This window comes from Manis pentadactyla, chromosome 10 (assembly GCF_030020395.1).
Source record: "Manis pentadactyla isolate mManPen7 chromosome 10, mManPen7.hap1, whole genome shotgun sequence".
In the NCBI taxonomy this organism is placed as follows: Eukaryota; Metazoa; Chordata; class Mammalia; order Pholidota; family Manidae; genus Manis; species Manis pentadactyla.
The window spans coordinates 33,469,029-33,489,863 of NC_080028.1; the positions used below are offsets into that span (position 1 = coordinate 33,469,029).

Here is a 20,835-nt window from a genome sequence, read left to right on the forward strand (position 1 = left end):
AGTTATGTACTAACAAAGTAGTGTTTTGGTAAGCCAGGACTAGTGATTTAAAAACACATTATTGCTTCTTTCAATATTTACTACTAAATGAGTTTTAGAAAAATGACTCTTCAAGACTAGTTTAAGACCTTCCTCTGAAAAACTGCCTAACGATTCTGGCCTTCTTCAGAGCTAAAGGTATTCATTGGCTGTCATGCATTTGAGAGAGAATTGGTGACATCTCTTGTTTTTATTTAGTTGTTTTAACCTTTAGCGACTACTCTTGAGGGTGTGAGCATTGTATATATTTTAATTTCACTATTACTTAATAAAGAGCCATATAGGTTAATGCTCAAATATATAGACCTGAAATAGTGGTGATGTAATCATACAATTCTTTTAATTTCAAATGAAGGAAAGATCACCTTTGTTCTATAGGCTGATTTCAAATTCTGTCCTCAACTCCTGGGAATACAACAGCTATCACAGTGCTTAGAAATATTGGGGGAGTGTTGTGTATTTTCCTCGGTCCTTGTCCCCGCCACAATAAAGAATTGAAGGGCAGAGACATAGTAGGGAAGCAGAGTAAAAGTTTTATTTAAACTTTCTTAAAGAGAGAAGAAGTGCAGCAGGTAACCTCAGCAAGGAGAGGCACCATGAAAGTTTGGAGAAAGTTTAAGATTAAAAGGTTACACAGTTAGAAAGTGTGAGCAACCTCAGAAAGAGGAGTGCCCCAAAAGGTTGGGGGGTCTTTCTTTAGGAATGTGACTAAGGCCTGGGGGTGCAGACCTGTTAAGTGGTCTTTGAATACTTAGAATTAACACAAGGAACTTCCTGTGCTGATTTCTCCAGGGTCTTGGTCCTGGAGCATATCAAACAAAGCCACCTGCCCAGCCCCCAAGGTGGGCTGAGTTATTGTCTGTTTGCTAAAGTAAGTTAAGAATCTTACTTCTTAACTTCCTGTTTATTAAACTACAGTCTTTAAGATGGAATCCTTCCTGCCTTTTACTATATGTTGTTTATGGCTGGGCCTGCATACTAAATTAGTTGCCTAGGTTACAAACAACTTTATTAGAACTAGAAGGAGAAAAAAAATACAAAAAAGAACATAAAGGTAAGAAATAAGGTGGGCCTGCATGATTAACACAATAAAGACATGGGCTATGCTGAGGTACCCTCCTTTATTTAGGGAATATTCAAACATTCCAGGCCAAGTTGCTCCTGGCTTTTTGAGCTGTAATTGATAAACTCTGGATCTTTTTAATGGACTTTCATGGCCTTTTTCTCTTTCCACCCCGCTGATACCTATTTTCCTGCTTAACATAAATATCAGACAATCATTTGCTAAAATGTTGGAGGCCTTGCTTGGTATTCTCCACATCTGGGCTGCCCTATGGGGAAATGGAAACAAATACATCTACCTTTCTGACTTAGCTGGAGGTAAGTGGTAAACATACCTGCTAGACAAAGTAGATTTCTTGGTATATATGAATGAGTGGCTGGGGATAGGAAGTCTGTATAGATATCGAGTTCAGAGCCCCACTGAAGTTTTGAACATTAGTAATTCTGCCCTCTCACCTGCTTAGCATTTTTTTCTCTACCTGATATTCTTTCCTTGACAGGTTTTTATTGCTATATTCATAAGGTACCTACCTGTCAATCCTTCCTTTGTGCACAGCTAAACCATTATACAATTAGGCACAATCTATGATTTAGTTCATTGATGGATTGGATTATTTGTGCTGAAGCTTGAAGTTTGCTTTTTGTACAAAAACTCAGTTACCTGAGGAAATTGGATCATTTCCCTCTCTCTCCAACCCCAAGCCAGTATCTTCTTATTTAAAATAATGTACATGTAGATATGACTCAGAATAAATACTGTATTAAAATTTAATTTCTGCTCCTATGGTTCTCAAGCTGACCCAAAGAGCTTTTCTTTCTGTCAGCTATATATATAAATGGCATTTACTGTATGGGAAATTAAAACTGAGACATTTAAAAAATACTTATAAATTCAGTTAAAAATAAATATGAAGGCATTTTTGTTGAAAAATAGCCATGTGTACCAAAACCAATTTAGTAAGAAGAGTGGCATCCTTCCATACTTGGGAATCTCTTCAGTGCCTGCCTTAATCGAAGACAGCTGGATTCTTACCTGCTTCTGTATCTAATTTGTTGAACTGTCACACCTATTAGTAAACTCCACTCCTAGTCTTGAGAGAGTGAGAGTGAAAAGGGAGAGTAACACCATAGAATTTGGTGAGAATGATTTTGACCTCAGTGTGTCCCTTGAAAGTGTCATGGAGTTCCCCAGGGTTCACAGGCCACTTTGAGAACTGCTGGTGCCAGATTATAAAGAGCATAACTTTACATTATTATCATAGGAATGTTAAGGAATGGGTGATAGGAGTACTATCCCTAGATTTTAGATGTAAGTTTCAACCCACATGTGTTGGATAGGATTTAATTAATAATATAGCTACACTTAATAACCAAAAGACATATAGCTTGCATTTTATATAACCTGTTTAACTTTATATAGCCTTAGACGCATACCTTAGACACATATCTAAAAGTCTATATAATCTTACACACTTAAAGTAAAAATCATAGCCCACACGCTTAACCCACATGCTGTCTTACGCCATTTTCTGTTTAGCACCTAGCATGTAGCTTACATGAATTACTAATCACAATAGACTAGGGGAAAGTTAAAAATTAAATGTTAAATGGCTACTATTAGAAGAAATAATGATATTTAATTAAGGGTAATAAGCTGAAATTATGTAAACTGACAGAAAAAGGATTGTATTATTCATAATTTTAAAAAATGTTCAACATTATGTAAACCGTAGATACAAAAATAAAGACCCTGCTGCTTGATGTCAGGAGATGTTACAACTTTAATTGGGTGTTTCGTCTCCTCATTGATCTCACTCGCTGACGCTGTTCTTTCCTTCGTGACCCACATGTCAGCTGGAGCTGGACTCCGGCACCGAGCCCATTCTAAATCTGATGTGCAAACACAGACGTGTTCTGAGGCATGCTGGCCACATGGAAGGCAAAGGGTGTGCTCTGGCCAGCTGCACCCAGAGAGTTCTTAATCAAGCCACCCCAGAAAGGGGTCGTGCCACCAGTGCTCCCACTCTGTCCTCCCCAAAGCCGAACGCCCCAGTGGTGGAGCTGCTGTGGGGGGCAGCCACGCTCAACCCAAAGCCCCCACTGTGAGAAGGGCCCGCTGACACACCAGACATGAAGGGCGATGAGGTAGTGCTGCCAAACACTGAATTACTGGTCCCACTGCTGGTGGTCTGGGTCATAGCTCCAAAGCCCAAGGTGATGGCTGCAAAAAAGGAGGAAACATGGATCATTGTCTAACCCCATACACAAAAGTACATTCATAATGGATCAAAGGCCTGAATGTAAGTCATGAAACCATAAAACTCTTAGACAAAAACAGGCAAAAACCTCTTGGACATAAACATGAGCGACTTCTTCATGAACGTATCTCCCCAGGCAAGGGAAACAAAAGCAAAAATGAACAAATGGTACTATATCAACCTTAAAAGCTTCTGTACAGTAAGGAACACCATCAACAGAAGAAAAGGACATCCTACAGTACGGGAGAATTTATTCATAAATGACAGATCTGATAAAGGGTTGACATCCAAAATATATAAAGAGCTAACACACCTCAACAAACAAAAAGCAAATAATGCAATAAAAACGTGGGGAGGGGAGCTGAACAGACAGTTCTCCAAAGAAGAAATTCAGATGGCTGATAGACACATGAAAAGATGGGCCACATTGCTTGTCATCAGAGAAATGTAAATTAAAACCACAATGAGATATCACCTCACACCAGTAAGGATCGCCACCATCCAAAAGACAAACAACAACAAATGTTGGTGAGGTTGTGGAGAAAGGAGAACGCTCCTACACTGTTGGTGGGAATGTAAATTCATTCAACCATTGTGGAAAGCAATATGGAGGTTTCTCAAAAAGCTGAAAATAGAAACACCATAAGATCCAGGAATACCACTCCTAGGAATTTACTCTAAGAATACAGCAGCCCAGTTTGAAAAAGACAGATGCACCCCTATGTTTACCACAGCACTATTTACAACAGCCAAGAAATGGAAACAACCTAAGTGTGCATCAGTAGATGAACTGATAAAAAAGATGTGGTACATATACACAATGGAATATTATTCAGCCATAAAAAGAAAACAAATCCTACCATTTGCAACAACATGGATGGAGCTAGAGGGTATTATGCTCAGTGAAGTCAGCCAGGCAGAGAAAGACAAGTACCAAATGATTTCACTTATCTCTGGAGTATAAGAACAAAGGAAAAAATGAAGGAATAAAACAGCAGCAGAATCACAGAACCCAAGAATGGACTAACAGTTACCAACAGGAAAGGGACTAAGGAGGATGGGTGGGAAGGGAGGGATGAGGGCAGGGAAAAAGAAACGGGGCACTATGATTAGCACACATAATGTGGGGGGGCACGGGGAAGGCTCGGCTACACAGAGAAGACAAGTAGTGATTCTACAGCATCTTACTAAGCTCATGGACAGTGATGTTAATGGGGTTTGTGCGGGATACTTGGTGAAGGGGAGCCAAGTAAACAGACTGTTTTTCAGGTAATTGTAGATAGATACCAAAAAAAAAATTTTTTTTAAGGCCATAAATGATCTTACTTCTGCCTGTCTCTCAATGTCATTTTATCCCACTTTCCTGTTTAAACCTCTAGCCACACATGGCTCTTCTCTGCTCATTAAAACATAACATTGTCTCTGCCTTCGGGCCTTTGCTCCTGTGCCTACAATGGAGTTAGCCGCAGCCAATGTCCCTGCTCCCAACACTGGAACTGTGTCCATGGCCTCAGTTTGCTATTGTCTCAGAAAGGCTGCCACTGACTAATTAAATAGCTCCTCCAGTCATGAGTTATACAACTACCTGATGCTGTTTATGAATAACTTCTGTGATAACATCTAAATCTTCACCACAGAGTACAGATTTGAAAGCGGAGACTGTGTCAGCGCTTAAGACAGCGCCTGGCACTGCAGGCCAAGCCCATTCCAAATCTCACCTGCAAACCCAGGACTGTTCTGAGGTGTGCTTGCCACGTGGAAGAGAGTGGGTGTGCTCTGGCCAGCTGCACCCAGGGAGTTCGGATTCAAGGCTCCCCAGAAAGGGTTCTTCAGACCAGTTCTCCCACTCCGTCCTAACCCAAAGCTGAATGTCCCAGTGGTGGAGCTGCTGTGGGGGGCAGCCATGCTCATCCTAAAGCCCCCACTGCCAGCGGGACCTGCTCACACCCTGGACGTGAAGGGCACTGAGATGGTGCTGCCAAACCCTGTTGTACTGGTCCCGCTGCTGGTGGTCAGGGTCATAGCTGCAAAGGCCGAGGTGATGGCTGCAAAAAAGGAGGAAACATGGATCATTGTCTAACTCCATACAAAAAAAGTAAATTTGAAATGGATTAGAGACCTGAATGTAAGTCATGAAACCATAAAACTCTTAGACAAAAACAGGCAAAAATCTCTTGGACATAAACATGAGTGACTTCTTCATGAACGTATCTACCCAGGTAAGGGAAACAAAAGCAAAAATGAACAAATGGTACTGTATCAAGCTTAAAAGCTTCTGTACAGTAAAGAACACCAACAGCATAAGAAAAGGACATCCTACAGTATGGGAGAATATATTCATAAATGAGAGATCTGATAAAGAGTTGACATCCAAAATATATAAAGAGCTAACACAGCTCAACAAACAAAAAGCAAATAATCCAATTAAAAAATGGGCAAGGGAGCTGAACAGACAGTTCTGCAAAGAAGAAAATCTGATGGCCAATACACAAATGAAGAGATGCGCCACATCGCTTGTCATGACAAATGCAAATTAAAACCACAATGAGATATCACCTAACACCAGGAAGGATCGCCGCCAACCAAAAGACAAACAACAACAAATGTTGGCGAGGTTGTGGTGAAAGGGGAACCTTACTACACTGTTGGTGGGAATGTAAATTCGTTCAATCATTGTGAAAAGCAAAATGGAGGTTCCTCAAAAAGCTCAAAATAGAAATAGCATTTGAACCAGGAATTCCACTCCTAGGAATTTACTCTAAGAATACAGCACCCCTATATTTTGAAAAAGACAGATGCACCCCTATGTTTATCACAGCACTATTTACAACAGCCAAGAAATGGAAACAACCTAAGTGTCCATCAGTAGATGAATAGATAAAAAAGATGTGATACATATGCACACTGGAATATTATTCAGCCATAATAAGAAAACAAGTCTTACCATTTGCAACAACATGGATGGAACTATAGGGTATTGTGCTCAGTGAAATAAACCAGGTGGAGAAATACAAGTACCAAATGATCTCACTCATCTCTGGAGTATAATAACAAAGGAAAAACTGAAGGAAGAAAACAGCAGCAGAATCATAGAATCCAAGAATGGACTAACAGTTACAAAGAGAAAGGGACTGAGGAGGATGGATGGGAAGGGAGGGATAAGGGCAGGGAAAAAGAAAGGGGGCATTATGCTTAGCATGTATAATGTGGGGGGCACGGGGAGGGCTAGGCTACACACAGAAGATAAGTAGTGATTCTATAGCATGTTACTATGCTGATGGACAGTGACTCTGATGGAGTTTGTGTGGGGTACTTGGTGAAGAGGGAATCCAAATAAACATAATGTTCTTAAGGTAATTGTAAATTGATAACACAAAAAAAACAGTTTAAAAGGCTAAGAATGATCTTCTTTTCTGCCTGTCTCTTAATGTCATTTTATCTCACTTTCTTTTTAAAGCTGTAGACACACCTGGCTCTTATCTGCTCATGAAAACATAAGCTCATATCTGCCTTTGGGCCTTTGCTCCTGTGCCTACAAGGTTCTCACCCCAGCTGCTGCCCCTGCTGCGGCCATGGCCTCAGTTTTCTACTGTCTCTAAAAGGCTGCCGCTGTCTACCTAAATAGCTCCGCCAGTCATGAGTTACACTGCTACCTGGTGCTGTTTATGGATAATTTCTGTGATAACATCTAAATCTTCAACACACGATACAGTTCCAAAAGCAGAAACGGTGTCAGTACTTAAAACAGCACCTTACACTGCAGACCGAGCACGTTCCAAATCTCACCTGCAATCCCAGATGTGTTCTGAGGTGTGCTGGCCACGTGGAAGGGAGAGAGTGTGCTCTGGCCAGCTACACCCCGGGAGTTCAGATTCAAGGCTCCCCAGAAAGGGTTCTTGAGACCAGTTCTACCACTCCGTTCTGATCCAAATACGAATGATCCAGTGGTGGAGCTTCTGTGGGGTGGAACCATGCCGATCACAAAACCCCCACTGCCAGCGGGACCTGCTGACACCCTGGACATGATGGGCAATAAGGTAGTACCACCAAACACTGAGCTACTTGTCCCGCTGCTGGTGGTCAGGGTCATAGCAGCAAAGGCCGAGGTGATGGCTGCAAAAAAGGAGGAGACATGGATCATTGTCTAACCCAATACACAAAAGTAAATTCGAAATGGATCAAACACCTGAATGTAAGCCATGAAACCAAAAAACTCTTAGACAAAGACAGGGAAAAATCTCTTGGACATAAATATAAGTGACTTCTTCATGAACGTATCTCCCCAGGTAAGGGAAATAAAAGCAAAAATGAACAAATGGGACTATATCAAGCTTAAAAGCTTCTGTAAAGTAAAGAACACCATCAACAGAACAAAAGGACATCCTACATTAGGGGAGAATATATTCATAAATGACAGATCTGATTAAGGGTCGACATCTAAAATATATAATGAGCTAACACAGCTCAACAAACAAAAAGCAAATATTCCAATTAAAAAATGGGCACAGGACCCCCCGTGTTCTGAGAGAAATCTTCTGCATACGTGGATGTTTTATTGCCCTTGTCTAGCTTGAATTAACACATAGTCTACAGGCACACACCTGATCATCTACATTTGCTCTCTTAACAACACTAAACTATGTTTTCTACCTTTATCTTGCATCTACCTACTACTTCAGCGTTTTATTAAAAATAATAATAATAAAGAGAGAAATGTGGGATTCACATATAAATCAAGTATAAAAATCAAACGAATATTCATATTTGACCTGATTGTTTATAGTTCATAATGCTTGATCAAAACCGAAAGTTTCTGTGATGACTGCCCTTGTACTGTTCACCATGTAATTTATTCACTATGTAAGAATTTGTTCTCCATGTAAGAACTTGTTCGTTATGCTTCAGAAGATTGGAGACTGACGAAAATTAGGCTTGGGGTGGATTAATGATTGTGCATTGAGCATTGACTCCCCTATACAGAATTTTATTGTTGTTAACAACCATTTGATCAATAAATATGAGAGATGCCCACTCAAAAAACAAAACAAAACAAAAAAAGTTACACAGTTTCAATTGTAAAATGAATAAGTAACCAGGATGTAATGTATAGCATAAGGTATATAAATGTTGAATCACTGTGTTTTACACCTGAAACTAATGTACTACTGTGTGTCAACTACCCTTCAATAAAAAATAATTATGTACGAAAAAAAAAAATGGGCACGGGAGCTAAACAGACCGTTCTCCAAAGAAGAAATTCAGATGGCCAATAGACACATGAAATCATGCATCATATCACTTGTCATCAGAGAAATGCCAATTAAGACCACAATGAGATACCAGCTCACACCAGGAAGGATCGCCGCCATACAAAACACAAACAACAACAAATGTTTGTGAGGTTGTGGAGAAAGGGAACCCTCCTACACTATTGGTGGGAATGTAAATTCGTTCAACCATTGTGAAAAGCAATATGGAGGTTCCTCAATAAGCTCAAAATAGAAATACCATTTGACCCAGGAATTCCACACCAAGGAATTTACCCTAAGAATACAGCTGCCCAGTTCGAAAAAAGACAGATGCACCCCTATATTTATGGCAGAACTATTCAAAACAGCCAAGAAATGGAAACAAACTAAGTGTCCATCAGTAGACAAATGGATAAAAACGATTTGATACATATACACAATGGAATATAATTCAGCTATAAGAAAACAAATCCTACCATTTGCACCAACATGGATGGAGCTCGAGGGACTTATGTTCAGTGAAACAACTGAGGTGGAGAAAGAGAAGTACCAAATGATTTCACTCATCTCGGGAGTATAAGGCAAAGGAAAAACTGAAGGAACAAAACAGTAGCAGAAACACAGAAAACAAGAATGGACTAACAGTTACCAAGGGGAAAGGGACTGAGGAGGATGGGTGTGAAGGGAGGGATGAGGGCAGGGAAAAAGAAAGGGGGCATTAAGATTAGCATGTATAATGCGGGGGGGCATGGGGAGGGCTAAGCTACACAGAGAAGACAAGCAGTGATTCTACAGCATGTTACTATGCTGATGGACAGTGACTCTAATGGGGTTTGTGCGAGGTAGTTGGTGAAGAGGGGAGCCAAATAAACATAATGTTCTTAAGGTAGTTGTACATAGATACCAAAAAAAACCATTTTAAACGGCCGTGAATGATCTTACTTTCTGCATGTCTTTTAATGTCATTTTATTCCACTTTCCTTTATAACCTCTAGCCACACCTGGCTCTTCTCTACTCATGAAAACATAAGCTCATCTCTGCCTTCGGGCCTTTGCTCCTGTGCCAGTAACATTCTCACCGCAAGCCGCTGTCTGTTCTCTGAACTCTGGAAATGCGGCCATGGCCTCAGTTTGCTATTGTCTCAGAAAGGCTGCCGCTGTCTACCTAAATAGCTCCTCCGGTTGATGAGTTAACACTGCTGCCTGACATTGTTGATAGATAACTTCTGTGATAATATCTAAATCTTCACCACAGCATACGGCTCCGAAAGCAGAGACTGTGTCAGCACTTAAGACAGCGCCTGGCACTGCAGGCCAAGCCCATTCCGAATCTCACCTGTAATCCCAGACGTGTTCTGAGGTGGGCTGGCCACGTGGAAGGGAGAGGGTGTGCTCTGGCCAGCTGCACCCAGGGAGTTCGGATTCAAGGCTCCCCAGAAAGGGTTCTTCAGACCAGTTCTCCCACTCCGTCCTAACCCAAAGCTGAATGTCCCAGTGGTGGAGCTGCTGTGGGGGGCAGCCATGCTCATCCTAAAGCCCCCACTGCCAGCGGGACCTGCTCACACCCTGGACGTGAAGGGCACTGAGATGGTGCTGCCAAACCCTGTTGTACTGGTCCCGCTGCTGGTGGTCAGGGTCATAGCTGCAAAGGCCGAGGTGATGGCTGCAAAAAAGGAGGAAACATGGATCATTGTCTAACCTCATACAAAAAAGTAAATTTGAAATGGATTAGAGACCTGAATGTAAGTCATGAAACCATAAAACTCTTAGACAAAAACAGGCAAAAATCTCTTGGACATAAACATGAGTGACTTCTTCATGAAAGTATCTCACCAGGCAAGGGAAACACAAGGAAAAATGAACAAATGGTACTATATCAAGCTTAAAAGCTTCTGTACAGTAAAGAACACCAACTACATAAGAAAAGGACATCCTACAGTATGGGAGAATATATTCATAAATGAGAGATCTGATAAAGAGTTGACATCCAAAATATATAAAGAGCTAACACAGCTCAACAAACAAAAAGCAAATAATCCAATTAAAAAATGGGCAGGGGAGCTGAACAGACAGTTCTCCAATGAAGAAAATCAGATGGGCAATAGACAAATGAAGAGATGCGCCACATCGCTTGTCATCAGACAAATGCAAATTAAAACCACAATGAGGTATCACCTCACACCAGGAAGGATTGCTGCCATCCAAAAGACAATAAAAAATGTTGGCGAGGTGTGGTGAAAGGGGAACTTTACTACACTGTTGGTGGGAATGTAAATTCGTTCAACCATTGTGTAAAGCAACACAGAGGTTCCTCAAAAAGCTCAAAATAGAAATACCATTTGACCCAGGAATTCCACTCGTAGGAATTTACTCTAAGAATACAGCACCCAGTTTGAAAAATACAGATGCACCCCTCTGTTTATCACAGCACTATTTACAACAGGCAAGAAATGGAAACAACCTAAGTGTCCATCAGTAGATGAATGGATAAAAAAGATGTGATACATACGCACACTAGAATATTATTCAGCTATAATAAGAAAACAATACCTACCATTTGCAACAACATGGATGGAACTACAGGGTATTGTGCTCAGTGAAATAAGCCAGGTGGAGAAATACAAGTACCAAATGATTTCACTCATCTCTGGAGTATAAGAACAAAGGAAAAACTGAAGGAACAAAACAGCAGCAGAATCACAGAATCCAAGAATGGACTACCAGTTAAAAAGGGAAAGGGACTGAGGAGGATGGATGGGAAGAGAGGGATATGGGCAGGGAAAAATAAAGGGGGCATTATGATTAGCATGTATAATGTGGGGGGCACGGGGAGGGCTAGGCTCCACACAGAAGAGAAGTAGTGATTCTACAGCATGTTACATCGTTGATGGACAGTGACTCTGATGGAGTTTGTGTGGGGTACTTGGTGAAGGGGGAAGCTAAATAAACATAATGTTCTTAAGATAATTATAGATTGATAACAATAAAAAAATGTTTTTTTAACGCCCTGAATGATCTTCCTTTCTGCCTGTCTCTTAATGTCATTTTATCTTTCTTTTTAAAGCTGTAGACACACCTGGCTCTTGCCTGCTCATGGAAACATAAGCTCATCTCTGCCTTTGGGCCTTTGCTCCTGTGCCTACAAGGTTCTCACCCCAGCCACTGTCCCTGCTCCCAACTCTGGAAGAGTGGCCATGGACTCAGCATTCTACTGTCTCTAAAAGGCTGCCGCTGTCTACCTAAATAGCTCCTCCAGTCTTGAGTTACACTGCTACCTGGTGCTGTTTATGGATAACTTCTGTGATAACATCTAAATCTTCAACACACAGTACAGCTCCAAAAGCAGAGACTGTGTCAGCACTTAAAACAGCGATTGTCACAGCAGACCGAGCCCATTCCAAATCTCACCTGCAATCCCAGATGTGTCCTGAGGTGTGCTGGCCACGTGGATGGGAGAGGGTGTGCTCTGGCCAGCTGCACCCAGGGAGTTCTGATTCAAGGCGCCCCAGAAAGGGTTCTTGAGACCAGTTCTCTGACTCCATCCTGACCCAAATCCGAATGACCCAGTGGTGGAGTTGCTGTCGGGGGCAGCCATGCTGATCACAAAACCCCCACTGCCAGCGGGACCTGCTGACACCCTGGACGTGATCGGCGATAAAGTAGTGCTGCCAACCACTGACCTACTGCTCCCACTGCTGGTGGTCAGAGTCATAGCTGCAAAGGCCGAGGTGATGGCTGCAAAAAAGGAGGAAACATGGATCATTGTCAAACCCCATACACAAAAGTAAATTCGAAATGGATCAAAGACCTTAATGTAAGCCATGAAATCAGAAAACTCTTAGACAAAGACAGGCAAAAATCTCTTGGACATAAACATGAGCAACTTCTTCATGAACGTACCTCCCCAGGCAAGGGGAAAAAAAAGCAAAAATGAACAAATGGAACTATATCAGGCTTAAAACCTTGTGTAAAGTAAAGAACACCATCAACAGAACAAAAGGACATCCTACAATATGGGAGACTATATTCATAAATGACAGATCTGATTAAGAGTCAATATCCAAAATATATAATGAGTTAACACAGCTCAACAAAAAGCAAATAATCCAATTAAAAAATGGGCATGGGAGTTAAACAGACAGTTCAGCAAAGAAGAAATTCAGATGGCCAATAAACACATGAAATCATGTGTAATATCACTTGTCATCAGAGAAATGCCAAATAAGACTACAATGAGATATCAGCTCACACCAGGAAGGATCGCCACCATACAAAACACAAACAACAACAAATGTTGGCGAGGTTGTGGAGAAAGGGGAACCCTCCTACCCTGTCGGTGGGAATGTAAATTCGTTCAACCTTTGTGAAAAGCAATATGGAGGTTCATCAAAAAGGTCAAAATAGAATACCATTTGACCAACAGACATATGAAAAGATGCTCCACATCGCTAATTATCAGAGAAATGCAAATTAAAACTACAACGAGTTATCACCTCACACCAGTAAGGATGGCTGCCATCCAAAAGACAAAAAACAACAAATGTTGGCGAGGCTGTGGAGAAAGAGGAACCCTCCTACACTGCTGGTGGGAATGTAAGTCAGTTCAACCATTGTGGAAAGCAGTATGGAGGTACATCAAAATGCTCAAAACAGACCTACCATTTGACCCAGGAATTGCACTCCTAGGAATTTACCTTAAGAATGCAGCAGTCAAGTATGAGAAAGATCAGTGCACCCCTATGTTTATCGCAGCACTATTTACAATAGCCAAGAATTGGAAGTAACCTAAATGTCCATCAATAGATGAATGGATAAAGAAGATGTGGTACATATACACAATGGAATACTACTCAGCCATAAGAAAAGGGAAAATCCAACCATTTGCAGCAACATGGATGGAGCTGGAAGGTATTATGCTCAGTGAAACAAGTCAAGCGGAGAAAGAGAAATACCAAATGATTTCACTTATCTGTGGAATATAAGAACAAAGGAAAAACTGAAGGAACAAAACAGCAGCAGAATCACAGAACTCAAGAATGGACTAACAGGTACCAAAGGGAAAGGGACTGGGGAGGATGGGTGGGTAGGGAGATATAAGGGGGGGGAGAAGTAGGGGAGTATTAAGATTAGCATGCATGGGGTGTAGGAGAAAAGGGAGGGCTGTACAACACAGAGAACGCAAATAGTGATTCTACAACATTTTGCTATGCTGATGGACAGTGACTGTAAAGGGGTTTATAGGGGAGACCTGGTATAGGGGAGAGCCTAGTAAATATAATATTCGTCATGTAAGTGTAGATTAGTGATACCAAAAGAAAAAAAAAAAGGGCAGTTCCTGTGTGGTAACCTCCAGTGAGTTCTACACAGAGTATAAAGGGCATATAAAAGTGCAGGCAAAGGGTCTGTTTGTGTTTATACAGAGGATCAAAGCCTAATTTGGCTACCCCGAAAATGAACTAAGATATGATATGAAAAAGAACTTCCAACATCTGCACTCTCTGGAAGACTCATGCCAGAAGATGATCATCAAAAAACCCCAACAAAGATCCACGCACTGCTACAGCTGTAGATGCACTCATCCCACCAGTTCCTGGACTTGCCATGGGAATGAGGAAGGAGATATCTAAGCTGGCCTGTGCATACAGTAAAACAACATATTTGACTGGATCTATACTCTTGGAACTCAACCAAGAATTAGGAGAAGTGCAAATTGTAGCGCTCCAAAATCTTACAACTACAGACTATTTACTGTTAAAAGAACATAAGGGATGTGAACATTCCCCAGGAATGGGTTGTTTTAATTTGTCTGATTTCTCTCAGAGTGTTCAAGGTCAGTTGGACAATATCCACCACATCATAGATAAGTTTTCACAAATGCCTAAGGTGCCTAACTGGTTTTCTTGGCTTCACTGGAGATGGCTGGTAATTACAGGTATGCATTGGTTATGTAACTATACTCCTATTATGTTAATGTGTGTGTGCAATTTAAGTAGTAGCTTAAAACCTATACATGCTGAAGTTACTCTACAAGAAGATATGTCAAAGAAATAATCAATCTTCCCATGTTTTCTTCCGCCTGCTACTTCTATAGCTTTTCTTCTTCCTTCCTAATTACAACCCTTAAATAGAATTCGTGCCTCATATCAAATTTACCGAGTATCATAATTCCTCCAAGTGGTAAAGATACCTCAAGACAAATGCTGGGCATAGAAGCTACAGGGCATAAATATGCAAAGAAATAAAAAGCTAACCATTTCAAACAATAAGGCTTCTCTCTCACTTACCAACTTTACATTTCCCTATATGGCCCCAGAAGATGACTGGTTAGCCAGAGATGGGTAAGATTCTTCAAGGGAGGAACAACCTGAGACAGGCACAGTCGCAGGGGGGTTATCAGGTGAGAAATTGGGGATCAACACAGGTGAGGCTTAGAACCTCACCCCCCAGTTCTGAGAGAAATCTTCTGCATACGTGGATGTTTTATTGCCTTTGTCTAGCTTGGATTAAAACATAGTCTACAGGCACACACCTGATCATCTACATCTGCTCTCTTACAACACTAAACTATGTTTTATACCTTTATCTTGTATCTACCTACCACTTTAGAATTTTATTAAAAATAATAATTATAAAGAGACAAATGTGGTATCCACATATAAATCAAGTATAAAAATCAAATGAGTATTCATATTTGAACTGACTGTTTATAGTTCATAATGCATGAGCAAAACTGAAGGTTTCTGTGATGGCTGCCCTTGTACTGTTCACCATGTAAGAATTTATTCACTATGTAAGAATTTGTTCTCCACATAAGAACTTGTTTGTTATGCCTCAGAAGATTGGAGACTGACGAAAATTAGGCTTGGGGTGGATTAATGATTGTGCATTGAGCATTGACTCCCCTATACAGAATTTTATTGTTGTTAACAAACATTTGATCAATAAATATGAGAGATGCCCTCACAAAAAAAAAAAAAAGTATATAATTCCAATAGTAAAATAATAACTAACCGGGATTTAATGAATATAGTTAAGATATTGTAACAGCTTGGTATGGTGATAGCTGGTACCCAGAATTGTCGTGTATATAAATATTGAATCACTATGTTGTACACCTGAAACTAATGTAATATACACACAGAACACAAGTAGTGATTCTACAGCATGTTACTAAGCTGATGGACAGTGACCCTAATGGGGTTTGTGCGCGGTACTTGGTGAAAAGGGAAGCCAACTAAATACAATATTCTTAAGGTAATTGTAGATAGATACCAAGAAAAAAAAACATTTTAAAAGGCCGTGAATGATCTTCCTTTCTGCCTGTCTCTTCACGTCAGTTTATCCCACTTTCCTTTATAACCTCTAGCCACACCTGGCTCTTCTCTGCTCACGAAAACATAAGCTCATCTCTGCCTTTGGGCCTTTGCTCCTGTGCCTGTAAAGTCCTCACCGCCCGCCGCTGCCCCCGCTCCCAAATCGGGAACTGCGGCCATGGCCTCAGTTTGCTATTGTCTCAGAAAGGCTGCCGCTGACTACCTAAATAGCTCCTCCGGTTATGAGTTACACTGCTACCTGACGCTGTCTACAGATAACTTTTGTGATAACGTCTAAATCGTCACCACAGCATACGGCTCCGAAAGCGGAGACTCTGTCAGCACTTAAGACAGCGCCTGGCACTGCAGACCGAGCCCATTGCAAATCTCACCTGCAAACCCAGGAGTGTTCCGAGGCGTGCTGGCCACATGGAAAGCAGTTGCTGTGCTCTGGCCAGCTGCACCCAGGGAGCTCGGTTTTAAGGCTCCCCAGAAAGGGTTCTTGGGACCAGTTCTCCCACTCTGCCCTGACCCAGAGCCAAATGCCCCAGTGGTAGGGCTGCTGTGGGGGGCAGGCATGCTTGTCCCAAAGCCCCCACTGCCAGTGGGGCCTGCTGACACCATAGATGTGACGGGCGCGGAGATGGTGCTGCCAAACCCGGATGTACTGGTCCCACAGCTGGTGGGCTGGGTCACAGCTCTAAAGCCGGAGGTGATGGCTGCAAAAAAGGAGCAAACATGGATCATTGTCTAACCCCATACACAAAAGTAAATTCAAAACTGATCGAACCCCCGAATGTAAGCCAAGAAACCATAAAACTCTTAGAGAAGGACAGGAGAAAATATCTTGGACGTAAACATGAGCGACTTCTTCGTGAACATATCTCTCCAGGGAAAGAAAGGAAAAATGAACAAATGGGACTATGTCAAGCTTAAAAGCTTCTGTACAGTTAAGGGCACCATCAACAGAAGAAAAGGGCATCCTACAGCATGGGAGAATATATTCATAAATGACAGATCCAGTAACGGGTTGACATCCAAAATATATAAAGAGCTAACACACCTCCACAAACAAAATGCAAACGTTCATGTGAAAATGTGGGCAGGGGAGCTGAACAGGGAGTTCTCCAAAGAAGAAATTCAGGTGGCCAGTAGACACATGAAACGATGCACCACATCACTTGTCATCAGAGAAATGAAAATTAAAACCACAGTGAGATATCACCTCACACCAGTAAGGATCGCCACCATCCAAAAGACAAACCACAACCAATGTTGGCAAGGTTGTGGAGAGAGGGGAACCCTCCTACACTGTTGGTGGGAATGTAAATTCGTTGAAGCATTGTGGAAAGCAATATGGAGGTTCCTCAGAAAGGTCAAAACAGAAATACCACTTGACCCAGGAATAGCGCTCCTAGGAATTTACCCTAGGAATACAGCAGCCTAATTTTGAAAAAGACAGATGTACCCCTATGTTTATCGCAGCACTATTTACAACAGCCAAGAAATGGAAACAACCTACGTGTCCAACAGTAGATGAATGTATGCACAATGGAATATAATTCAGCCATAAGAAGAAAATGAATCCTACCATTTGCAACAACATGGGTGGAGCTAGGGGGGATTATGCTCCGTGGAATAAACGAGGCGGAGAAAGACAAGTACCAAGTGATTTCACTCATCTCGGGAGTATAAGAGCAAAGGAAAAACTGAAGGAACAAAACAGCAGCAGAATCACAGAACCCAAGCATGGACTAACAGTTACCAAAGAGAAAGGGTCTGAGGAGGATGGGTGGGAAGGGAGGGATAAGGGCAGGGAAAAAGAAAGGGGGCATTATGATTAGCATGTATAATGTGGGGCGGCACGGGGATGGCTAGGCTACACACAGAAGACAAGCAGTGATTCTACAGCATGTTACCAAGCTGATGGACAGTGACCCTAATGGGGTTTGTGCGGGGTACTTGGTGAAGAGGGAAGCCAAATAAATATAATGTTCTTAAGGTAATTGTAGATAGATACCAGAAAAAAACACAACAGAACATTTTAAAAGGCCGTGAATGATCTTCCTTTCTGCCTGTCTCTTCACGTCAGTTTATCCCACTTTCCTTTATAACCTCTAGCCACACCTGGCTCTTCTCTGCTCACGAAAACATAAGCTCATCTCTGCCTTTGGGCCTTTGCTCCTGTGCCTGTAAAGTCCTCACCGCCCGCCGCTGCCCCCGCTCCCAAATCGGGAACTGCGGCCATGGCCTCAGTTTGCTATTGTCTCAGAAAGGCTGCCGCTGACTACCTAAATAGCTCCTCCGGTTATGAGTTACACTGCTACCTGACGCTGTCTACAGATAACTTTTGTGATAACGTCTAAATCGTCACCACAGCATACGGCTCCGAAAGCGGAGACTCTGTCAGCACTTAAGACAGCGCCTGGCACTGCAGACCGAGCCCATTGCAAATCTCACCTGCAAACCCAGGAGTGTTCCGAGGCGTGCTGGCCACATGGAAAGCAGTTGCTGTGCTCTGGCCAGCTGCACCCAGGGAGCTCGGTTTTAAGGCTCCCCAGAAAGGGTTCTTGGGACAAGTTCTCCCACTCTGCCCTGACCCAGAGCCAAATGCCCCAGTGGTAGGGCTGCTGTGGGGGGCAGGCATGCTTGTCCCAAAGCCCCCACTGCCAGTGGGGCCTGCTGACACCATAGATGTGACGGGCGCGGAGATGGTGCTGCCAAACCCGGATGTACTGGTCCCACAGCTGGTGGGCTGGGTCACAGCTCTAAAGCCGGAGGTGATGGCTGCAAAAAAGGAGCAAACATGGATCATTGTCTAACCCCATACACAAAAGTAAATTCAAAACTGATCGAACCCCCGAATGTAAGCCAAGAAACCATAAAACTCTTAGAGAAGGACAGGAGAAAATATCTTGGACGTAAACATGAGCGACTTCTTCGTGAACATATCTCTCCAGGGAAAGAAAGGAAAAATGAACAAATGGGACTATGTCAAGCTTAAAAGCTTCTGTACAGTTAAGGGCACCATCAACAGAAGAAAAGGGCATCCTACAGCATGGGAGAATATATTCATAAATGACAGATCCAGTAACGGGTTGACATCCAAAATATATAAAGAGCTAACACACCTCCACAAACAAAATGCAAACGTTCATGTGAAAATGTGGGCAGGGGAGCTGAACAGGGAGTTCTCCAAAGAAGAAATTCAGGTGGCCAGTAGACACATGAAACGATGCACCACATCACTTGTCATCAGAGAAATGAAAATTAAAACCACAGTGAGATATCACCTCACACCAGTAAGGATCGCCACCATCCAAAAGACAAACCACAACCAATGTTGGCAAGGTTGTGGAGAGAGGGGAACCCTCCTACACTGTTGGTGGGAATGTAAATTCGTTGAAGCATTGTGGAAAGCAATATGGAGGTTCCTCAGAAAGGTCAAAACAGAAATACCACTTGACCCAGGAATAGCGCTCCTAGGAATTTACCCTAGGAATACAGCAGCCTAATTTTGAAAAAGACAGATGTACCCCTATGTTTATCGCAGCACTATTTACAACAGCCAAGAAATGGAAACAACCTACGTGTCCAACAGTAGATGAATGTATGCACAATGGAATATAATTCAGCCATAAGAAGAAAATGAATCCTACCATTTGCAACAACATGGGTGGAGCTAGGGGGGATTATGCTCCGTGGAATAAACGAGGCGGAGAAAGACAAGTACCAAGTGATTTCACTCATCTCGGGAGTATAAGAGCAAAGGAAAAACTGAAGGAACAAAACAGCAGCAGAATCACAGAACCCAAGCATGGACTAACAGTTACCAAAGAGAAAGGGTCTGAGGAGGATGGGTGGGAAGGGAGGGATAAGGGCAGGGAAAAAGAAAGGGGGCATTATGATTAGCATGTATAATGTGGGGCGGCACGGGGATGGCTAGGCTACACACAGAAGACAAGCAGTGATTCTACAGCATGTTACCAAGCTGATGGACAGTGACCCTAATGGGGTTTGTGCGGGGTACTTGGTGAAGAGGGAAGCCAAATAAATATAATGTTCTTAAGGTAATTGTAGATAGATACCAGAAAAAAACACAACAGAACATTTTAAAAGGCCGTGAATGATCTTCCTTTCTGCCTGTCTCTTCACGTCAGTTTATCCCACTTTCCTTTATAACCTCTAGCCACACCTGGCTCTTCTCTGCTCACGAAAACATAAGCTCATCTCTGCCTTTGGGCCTTTGCTCCTGTGCCTGTAAAGTCCTCACCGCCCGCCGCTGCCCCCGCTCCCAAATCGGGAACTGCGGCCATGGCCTCAGTTTGCTATTGTCTCAGAAAGGCTGCCGCTGACTACCTAAATAGCTCCTCCGGTTATGAGTTACACTGCTACCTGACGCTGTCTACAGATAACTTTTGTGATAACGTCTAAATCGTCACCACAGCATACGGCTCCGAAAGCGGAGACTCTGTCAGCACTTAAGACAGCGCCTGGCACTGCAGACCGAGCCCATTGCAAATCTCACCTGCAAACCCAGGAGTGTTCCGAGGCGTGCTGGCCACATGGAAAGCAGTTGCTGTGCTCTGGCCAGCTGCACCCAGGGAGCTCGGTTTTAAGGCTCCCCAGAAAGGGTTCTTGGGACCAGTTCTCCCACTCTGCCCTGACCCAGAGCCAAATGCCCCAGTGGTAGGGCTGCTGTGGGGGGCAGGCATGCTTGTCCCAAAGCCCCCACTGCCAGTGGGGCCTGCTGACACCATAGATGTGACGGGCGCGGAGATGGTGCTGCCAAACCCGGATGTACTGGTCCCACAGCTGGTGGGCTGGGTCACAGCTCTAAAGCCGGAGGTGATGGCTGCAAAAAAGGAGCAAACATGGATCATTGTCTAACCCCATACACAAAAGTAAATTCAA

At 42.6% G+C, this 20,835-nt stretch overlaps 1 protein-coding gene across 4 annotated transcripts in view; it reads right to left on the reverse strand.

Moving 5' to 3' along the window:
* Positions 1–1,683: 1,683 nt before the first annotated feature.
* The window catches only part of LOC118923354 (putative nuclear envelope pore membrane protein POM 121B), a 56,900-nt gene continuing 37,748 nt past the window's right edge, over positions 1,684–20,835 (reverse strand). Inside the window, exons 2-4 of one of the 4 annotated variants that reach the window (XR_008991959.1) lie at positions 12,017–12,343; positions 9,945–10,271; positions 3,193–3,322 (exon numbers count right to left, since the gene is read on the reverse strand). Coding sequence is in view for 1 of the 4 variants with exons in the window: in XM_057486567.1 (XP_057342550.1) it covers positions 3,084–3,322; positions 12,017–12,343 (566 nt within the window). In the remaining 3 variants the exon portion in view is untranslated. Of the gene's footprint in view, positions 3,323–7,337; positions 7,473–9,944; positions 10,272–12,016; positions 12,344–20,835 lie in introns of those variants that run through there. The other 3 variants (XR_008991960.1, XM_057486567.1, XR_008991961.1) reach the window with 3 other exon arrangements.